The 9,031-nt window shown below is 52.6% G+C and overlaps 2 protein-coding genes across 2 annotated transcripts in view; one reads left to right on the top strand and one right to left on the bottom strand.

The window, feature by feature from the left end:
- Positions 1 to 4,723: 4,723 nt before the first annotated feature.
- The window catches only part of SEC61A1 (SEC61 translocon subunit alpha 1), a 327,869-nt gene continuing 323,561 nt past the window's right edge, over positions 4,724 to 9,031 (bottom strand). Inside the window, exon 13 of the mRNA XM_068694367.1 lies at positions 4,724 to 4,736. The gene's annotated coding sequence lies outside the window, so the exon portion shown is untranslated. The remainder of the gene's footprint in view (positions 4,737 to 9,031) is intronic.
- DNAJB8 (DnaJ heat shock protein family (Hsp40) member B8) lies at positions 7,375 to 8,599 on the top strand. The gene has a single exon (XM_068694371.1). It carries the CDS (start codon positions 7,894 to 7,896, stop codon positions 8,596 to 8,598), a length of 705 nt encoding a protein of 234 aa, XP_068550472.1. The 5' UTR covers positions 7,375 to 7,893; the 3' UTR covers position 8,599.

The following is a 9,031-nucleotide window of genomic DNA, read 5'->3' as shown; positions in this document are numbered from 1 at the left end:
CCCATGCCCCCAGTGGGTGACACCTGCGTCCCCCCTTGCCCTCCGTGACGAGGAGGCAGGGGGAGAGGCTCTGAGAGCCTCATGTGGGCTTGGGGGCTGCGATCCCAATGGGACAGGAACGCCTGCTGCAACCTGATAACGCTGCAGCATCCGAGGGGCGCCTGTTGTCTCGGGAGACACCACCACGCGCAGAGGCTTACATCTGGGTGTCGATAAGCGTGCCTGTTTGTGCATAAACACAGCACCACACGCAGCCACATACCTCTGCATTCCTCCTCCCCCTTGTTCCTTCATCTCCGTTTCATCTGCTCTTGCCTGTTACGTGTTCTCTCTCCTCCTCTCATTCCGAACCCAGGTCTGTGAAAGGGCAGTCGTTGTGGGTCACACGAACCAGGACCACGGTGCTGAGGAGTGGCAAATGTTTTGGGTAAATTTGCAAAGCTTGCAAGGGTCTGGGTGGAGGAAAGCAGGAGGAGAAGGTCTCAAACCCAAACACTGCCAGGTGGACTTCAGCCAGGGTAGGAGTGTAGTTTTTACAGCAATTAAGAGTAAGTTAAATAACAAAACCTCCCCCTTCCCAGTTGCTTATAAGATAAGAGAGGGTCTGCAAGATGAACACACACCAGCAGTACTCCAAAACCGAGTGCAAGGCACCAACTCACATGTGCCACCACAGTCAGGGTCTGCTTGTGCAAGGATGGGGACCGAAAGGTCTACGGCAACCACGTGCTGAGCTCGTCCCCTCACACTTACTGAGTGCCAGCTGCTTGATCTGCTGCTTGACTGGGGAGAAGGGCATCCCATGGCATCTTCTGGTGTGCCCCCAGGATTTGTTGCCTATCTGTTCTTGCTCACAAGCTCTGCTCCAGCAGGACAGCAGGTCGGCACAGGGTGCTGCATCCCCACCTCAGCTCTGGGTAGGGCTTGCAGCCCAAAAGCACGCTCTGGAACAATCCTAGAAGCAGGACAGTTTCTAACTCTCCCTCGTTCTTGGAAAAGCAGGGAAAAGACATCATGCTAAAGGTGTTTACACCCAAACAAGTTATTCAATGAAATCTGCACTGGACAAATTCGGTGACAACCATGACCCAGCTGTAGGAACCTCATCACAACTCACCCCAGAAACAGCCCAGCATGTTCACTGCTCTTCCCCAGAGCTCTCCTCAGCCTTCTGCTCACAGGGGCCACCCAGCACTTTGCAGAAAGCTGGTGGAAGGACCTGTGGATTAGTAGAAACCTTCATCTTTCCCACTCTGGCAGCTCAAACAGGCAATGCTGCTTCAACAGACTCTGTGCACGAGACCATTTCACACTGCCCACTCAGGAGAACATGGGTGAGACCATGGAGCTACCTTGCAAGCAGTAGGCAAGGACACTTGGGCCCCAGGTAAACACGAATGGGTCTCCAGAGAGAGGTGACCACCCCTCCTCCAGGGGGATTTGACATCCCCTTCAAGACCTCTGCTTGCTGCATGACTGCAGACGGGGCAAATGCTGCTCCAGCACGGCCACTGGTGCCTGAAGCAGCAGGTAGGCAGCAAAACCCCAGTGTGCACAGAGAGGATAGGCAGTGTGAAGGAGTGTTCACAAGCACATGTGCCTGGGAGCCCGGCCAGGGCAGAAGGGCTCTTCAGAGAACATGGGTTTGGGCACCGGGAGCAAGGAACTTGTGAGCCCAAGGCAGCGTGTCTGCACTGCTCTCGAGCTCTCTGGAATGGGGCTGTATACTGAATTTATGAGCTCTTAAGTCATCACATTTACAATTTATATTCTCCAGTCTTTTAATCTCGGCAATAAACTTGGACTAAACCTTTGCTGAGGCAGTGTGGAAATTTCACTGTTCCCCACAACCCTGTCTAAGAGGAGCCCATAGGCAGAGCCAGAACCAGAACTTGTCGCCTGACAGCTTCATTGTAGGCTCTCCTCCTGTTCCCCACTCCCAGTAAAGCCACTGGTAACCAACTGGTCCCCTACTTGCCACCTTGATTGCCAAGGCCCCCTTCCTGGACACAGTTATAAGACATCCACAAATACCATGGGGCAAACACTTGCAATGATCCCCTACAATCTCTGCTATCTTCTAGAGGAGGGGGCTGCTTTCCTTAATGATGGGCACCAGGTCTACGTGCACATCACCATTTAAATCCTGCACCACTTGGGACCCCCCACCTCCTGCAAACCAGCCCCAGGGGTGCATTTTTACCCACCTAGAGTTGCTTTACTCCAGAGGACTAGACCAGAAGAACCATCTCCAGAAGGTTTCCTGCTGGAGCAGTGTCTCTCAGCAGGAACCGATCTCCAAAGTGGGCACCTCCTTGCACACCGAGACCTAAAACTGAGATGGAATTGGCACCGATAAAACTACTAAGGGAGGCAGGCCCTCCCTGCTTGGACGAACCCCACGCTTTCAGAAGAGGGTGGCATCATTTCTGCAGAATGCTCGAGTGGCCTCAAATAACACACTGAACTGTCAGGCACAAGCCCAAGCGATGGCGTGAGCCAGCACTGAAATAATGAGAAGCTGATCTACAGCTTTTCCCCTCTGGTTTATTAAATGAATGCTCCGCATACCACTTCCCACTGACTGGAGACAGAGCGAAAATCCCAGGACAGTAACTCATCATCCTTTCTTCCCCTGAGAAGACTCGAGGCTGTGGCTATGTATGGATGTTGTGAAGTGATAAAGTCGCTGCGGCTTCACGAGTTACCACGCACCGGCTGAGCCGCGCTGCCCGGCCGCGCGCGCGCTCCCGGCTCCCTGCAGCTGGGTGGTAAAAACATGTTCTCTCACGATGGGGCTGGAGCAGGTACCCCGGCGGCGGGCTCCTGATAAGCACGCTGCTTATCTGTGCCTCGTTAAGCCCCAGGACTCAACGGCTCGCGATGCAACCCTTGGCCCAGAGGACCCACCTCTTTTCGAGCTGTAGACCTCAGCCTCGGAACTGGCAAGGGGAACCGGCTCCGGGAAGGCGGTCAATGTTGCACGAATTCCTGAGTGTGGAATGGAGAGGAAGGGAGGTTCGGGACCGTGCCAAAGAGCAGGAATAGCAGAGGGACCGGCCAACCCTACCGCTGAGTGCAACCTCAGCGGAGCCACGCCTGGGTGAGAATATTGTAGATGACACATGGAGATGACCCAGGCAATGAAACTGAAGTGCTCTGAATTCTGCTGGGATCAGAGTCCGTGGAGACAAGTTACATCACTGCTCGTGCTTTCCAAGACTGGAGTAAGGTCTTGCCCTGGGCATGATGTAACATCAAAAACATGCCAGGCCCCTTGACTCCAATAAGTAGGATCAGGCCTCCCCTTTGGATTCTTATCTCAAAAAATGGCAGTTTTGGGGAGGTTCCTGCCCTTAACCACCACCCAGAATCTGTGTCCTCTTGCCCAAACCTTGGTTTAGCCTCAAGGCTCAGAAAAGCTGGATCCAGACCCAGTTCTCTCAGTCCTCCTTCAGCTCTGTCTTCCAGCCCCCAGGAATCTCTCCCAGGCAGCGCTCCCCAGACCCATCCCACGTCCCATCCTGCCGCCAGCCTCCGCACTGAGGACACGCTGGCCCTCCCTCCAGCCTGCAGAGGCAGGAATCCACACCATTTTATCATTTTCTGCCCAACACCCACAGCTGCAAACACAGCAAACAACCTCCCCAAATTAAACACCAGCCACCTACCCCCTTCTTTCCTCCAGTGTGCCCAGATGCTCTTGGGTTGACAGAATTTCAGTCCCGATCTTCTTCCTGAAGACAAGCAGGTCCCTCTGTCCCCCCACCAGGTCAGGCTCACGTGCCCGTCCTGGCCAGACTTTGGGAGCAGGCAGGGGGTGAGCGGAGCTGCCCTGGGGGCAGGCAGCCGATGACAGCCCGACTGGCGGGGCAAAGTGTGACCTGTGTTTGTTTGGATAGCCAAAGGACTTGGAACAAATGTCTCCGGCTCATGTTTTAGATAAAAGAAACCCAGGCTTGTCACGGGATCAACGGGGCTGGCAAGAAAATACTCAGGGAGACCTCCCTTCATCCCCTGTCCCTTTTAAAACAGGAAAAACTATAACAAGAGCAACAACAAAAATAGAAGAAAATGCCCACATCTCAGAGATGCTCACTTCTTTCTGGACCAGGACATTTTAGGGTGTCAGGAGCAAGATTAGTGATGGAGGCCACAAACGTGGGGTCACCAGTGGTCCAGGTACCAAAATCTCGGGGCGTTTCATCCCTGGGTGCCCATTGTTCTGTTCCCCATCCCCACCTGCTCACCACCCCTGCCCTCGCAGCCTGACGCCAGCCCGACGCCTGACTGGGAGGGAAGAGGGGGATGTGGTGGTGCCTGGAGCACGGGGGGACAGGGACCACCACATCCGCATCCATCTGGCATACTGAAGCAGCGACCGGAGGAAAAGGAAGGAGGGGGTGGGTAGAAGAGAAAATCCCAAAGATCCTCGGATAATAAGCACCATTAAGGTTAGTCTGTCTCATGATTGTTTCTTATTAAAAAGAGACTGTACTTTATCTGTGCAGGATATGCTGTTTGGATGAGGGAATTAGCAGAGTGACTGCCTCCATATCATCTAATTAGCAAAAATGTTGATAAGCAGATACAATCACATATGATTAGGATCCTTTTAAAAAGCCACTCCATTAATTAAATAGACAGAAAGGCCGCCTCCAGCCCTCGCGTGCCACTGATTAGAATACAAATATTTACACTAATCTCACCTCCATCAGCCATGGGACACTTTTGAGTATTTTTAGTGACATCAGATTACTATTGATTTTCATCCCCAATGTCAGACCATTTTGTTAGTATCTGAAAGTGCTGCCTTCAGTTTCGGATGCTTTAAATCATGTTAAGGGTTTATCTTAATGACGCTGCTGATAACCACTGTTCAGGTCACTCGTACTTTCTCTTCAAAGAACACAGTCTAGGCTGGTTTTTATTGTTTGTACTTGAGATTTAAGATACGAAAAACATTTCTCATTTCAAAGCCTTGGTTTCTAGGGATGGGGCTGCCAGGCTAGTTTGGGTCTAGTTACTTAAGTGTGCACGTCTCTCTCATTTCCCTTTCTCCCCATCTCTCCTCAACCCTTTCTCTCTTCCTCGCAAACTCTTTTGGCTCACAGCAGTGGCCCCTGTCGAATGGCTGCTAACGTCTGACGCCTGCTGCAGGCAGCAGACAGACAGGCAGCGAGAGTCCCCCGCCCTGGGATGACAGGAGAAAAACCATTCCCCATGTTTCAGATGGGTAGGATGCGCTAAATCCAAGACAGATAATCCGGTGCGCCAGCCAGTCTGAGATGGGCACTCATCATCAAAAGCAGCTCAGGGAGGAGATGCTTTGCAAAGAGACAGCCCAAGACAGAGTTGCCTCCTCCCTTCTGTGCACAGCCCCACTCCCTGCAGCAGATAACTGGCCTGGGACCCTCCAGCAGGCCTCTCCCACCTGCCTCTCGTGTCCCATTTTTCCTTCTGGGTAGCAGACAACAGGAACAGCAATTGCTCTCGAAATGTCTGCCAAGCATCTGCAAACAGACCGTGGTGGCACTGGCTAGGAGCTGCTGCACATTTTGGTGGCAAGCTCAAATCGCCCTCAAGTCCCATAGACGGTCATAAAAAAGTCCACCAGACAAAATGAATGAGCCCCTTGGTGAAGATTTCAAGCAAAGCAGCCAGCTCGTACGCCGCACACATGGTCTTTCACATGGGCAGCTCTCAACTCTTTCCCCAAGTGCTGGATGATGGAAACGAGGGCAGTGATCTGCAACACATGCTGCCACCAGTAGGTGTTTATGACAGGGTTACAGACAGCCGAGTTCTTGTTACTGGCACCTCCTTGGAGACCTCCTTCCTGCAACGACTCCCTGTGCAGATCTGTTATTTCCCACAGGAATGGAAAATGCAGGGAACAGAAACGGATGCAGGATAGCCAAACACTCGATCGGCAAAGCCCAACTCCTCAGGCTGAACCTGTCTGCACTGAGCATCCCTGTATATGTGCATGTACCTGAGGTCAATACCCAAAAAGCACATAGAAAAGAGGCTGAGGTTGTCAAAGATCTTCATCCTTGGCATTTATTTTGGTACTAACAGGGAAGTGAAGCTCTTCACGAAGCATTAGGCTTGGCTGTAAATTCAGAAGAGGCCATAATGGTAATCTAATCAGGATTATAGGTAAAAGGTCCACTCTGGGTTTAAAAATGGCCACATGAGGAATGTTTCAGTGATTTACTACCTTCACGCGGAAGGACGTGCAACATTTTTGGAGTTAGAATTTGCTAGTGCCACCTTCCAGCTTCCTTCCCTGAGAGTCTGAAGATCCCTGTACCACTGAAGGTCTGTTCCCATTCATGTTCTCAGAGGCTACGATGAAGCTGGTGTTGAACTTCCTCTTAATACCGAGAAACATTCCCTGAATATATCACTCCAGAGCATGTTTTCCAAATCCTTAATTACATTTTACGGATCTTCCCTGAGCCTGGTCCAACTTATCAACACTCTTCCCCAACTGTGGGAAGCCAAACTGCAAACAGCTTTCCTATGGCTGCTGCCATAGGAAACACCGTATGGATATAAGATGACCTGACTGCACAACGCTTCCCTGGATGGCACACGAAAGCACAGCACGTGTCTGAAAATCCCACCTTTGGGCAGGTACAGGCAGAAACCGAGCTGATGAGGCCATACATCACAGCTGCCATACCACAGTCCCATGGGGTGACTACAACACATGTACAACATCTGCTTGAAAACGCAAGGCCGGTGACAACCCATTCCACCCTAGAATGAAGTCAGATCAGCCGAGCAGTGGTTGGCTGAGCCCCCTCTGAGTTCATAATCCCATGACTTGGGAACAACAGGCTTCAAAAAAAGGCTATTTTTACGGGGCTTGCCTCCTGTAACAGCACAGGACGGAGCGGAGCAAGGGGTGATTGTGGGTAGTTAGGGTCTGGCAGCCGGAAGATGTGGCGCTGTACGGAAAGGTGGAGCCCCTCCCTTGATGGACAGCAGCGTGTGGCCTGTGCTGTAAGCAAGCAGAAGTGACACTATGGGCCTCGGGTAGATAACCCCATGGGACTCGACAATAAACGCCATTTGCCATCCACCACATTGGTGTCTGTGAGCCGATGGACCGAGTGGCCTGGGGTTGGTCACCGTGCCGTTCCTGAACCAGGTCGCCACTGCCTCCTGAAGGCAACAAGTGGTGCCGAAACCCGGGAAAACTCCTGGATTTGGGTGAACGGCGGCCGGAGCGGCGGGACCAGCCCGGTGGGGAGGACGCTCCCGGACCAACAAGGAAGATGGAAACCCTTGTGAAGGTCGTATCAAAATTGTGGAAGCTATGGGGTGGTTCAGCTGAGGAAGCCAGGGGTGCCGGTGGGGAACCAGAGCCTGAGGAAATCTGGGAGAGACCACGGCCATGTGCACCCCAGTACGGTGCTGAACTAGAAGACGAAGAGTCGGGTGAAGAAGCCTCTGGCAGGAACGGGGATGAAGTGCTAGGTTTTACTAACACGTGGAAATGTGAGAAAGAGAACGGTTGCGGGGACGACCGGGGAGGAGGTAGAAGCGTGAGAGAGGGGCAGAGAGCCGATCGGGACGGCCATCGGAGAAAACGCTCCTGTGGCGCAAACGCCTCGCTGAGATGGCGGCGGGGCGAGCCACGAGGCAGAGAGCGGCCTGCCCGCAGGGGCGGGGCCCAAACTCGATGGGAGGGTACCGGGACTCGGAGGTGAGCAGTCAGTCAAGCTCTGACTCTGGTGATCCAAGTGCCCGCCTGTCCCCGAGGCACACAGTGGCAGCGGGTGTCCAGTTGTGTCTGGAAGCTGGACACCCCCAGGCTTCAAATCCTCAGTGGGAGAGAGGCACCAGGCGACTTCCAAACAGCCTCACCTCACTTCTGAGATGGTGGACTACTACAAAGCCCTTGGACTGCAAAAAAACGCCTCCCAGGATGACATTAGGAAATCCTACCGCAGGCTGGCACTACAATGGCATCCTGATAAGAATCCCAGCAACAAGGAGGAAGCCGAAAAGAAATTCAAAGCTGTCGCTGAGGCATACGAGGTTTTGTCTGACCCTCAGAAATGGTCGCTCTATGACAGGTCTGTTAAGGAGAGCATTTCCCACAGAGCAAGAAGTCCCTCGATGGCCCATAACAGCTTTTTTGACGCCACTTATGTATTCCAAGACCCCAATGAGATCTTGAGGGATTTCTTTGGAGGGATGGATCCCTTTGTGCATGCTTTCTGGGACCCATTTGGCAACCTCAGGAATGGTGATGAAAACAAGCAGGGTCCAAGTGGAAGAGGAAGCTGCTCCAGTTTGTTTTCTGACTTCGTGCAGTCTTTCATGCCATTTAATCCATTCAGCCCCAGTGAGCAGCCCACATTCTCCTTTGCTGAGGACATGGCTGAGCCACACAGTTTCAGATCAGTCTTGACCACTACTGAAGGGATCAACGGCAAGAAGGTCACCACCCGGAAAATCATTGAGAACGGGCAGGAGACAATAGAAGTGGAAGAAGATGGCCATTTGAGGTCTGTGACGATTAATGGAAGAGAACACCTGAAATTATATCTTATCATAAAAGGAAATCAGGTTAGTTAGGCAGGACCTACCCTTCACAAACCCATGCTGGCTGGGACCAATGACTGCTTTGTCCCCCAGGTGCGCCTCAATACGTTCGAGAACCATCTTCTCCATGATTTTACCAGGCACTGACGTGAGACTGACAGGCCTGTAATTGCTAGGGTCTTCTTTCTGACCCTTGAAAATCGGCACAACGTTTGCCAGCTTCCAGTCTACCGGGACCTCTCCAGACTCCCAGGATCGTTGAAAAATAATTGAGAGAGGTTCCGCGATGACGTCCGCCAGCTCCTTCAGCACCCGGGGATGAATCCCATCCGGACCCATGGACTTGTAGGGATCCAGGTGGAGTAGCAAATCCCGCACACGTTCAGGGTCGGTTGGGAGTTTGTCATCCCCACTGTCCCGGTCCTCCAGCTCAGGGCACCCTGGGTCCTGAAGCCCATCATTGGCA

The sequence above is a fragment of the Anas acuta genome, chromosome 11, assembly GCF_963932015.1.
Source record: "Anas acuta chromosome 11, bAnaAcu1.1, whole genome shotgun sequence".
In the NCBI taxonomy this organism is placed as follows: Eukaryota; Metazoa; Chordata; class Aves; order Anseriformes; family Anatidae; genus Anas; species Anas acuta.
Note: the sequence above shows the minus strand (reverse complement) of the source record. Positions and strands in the feature narration are given on the sequence as shown.

What these genes read in the sequence shown, in the direction of transcription:
- DNAJB8 (XM_068694371.1), top strand. Translation starts at nt 7,894, where the DNA reads ATGGTGGACTACTACAAAGCCCTTGGACTGCAAAAAAACGCCTCCCAG.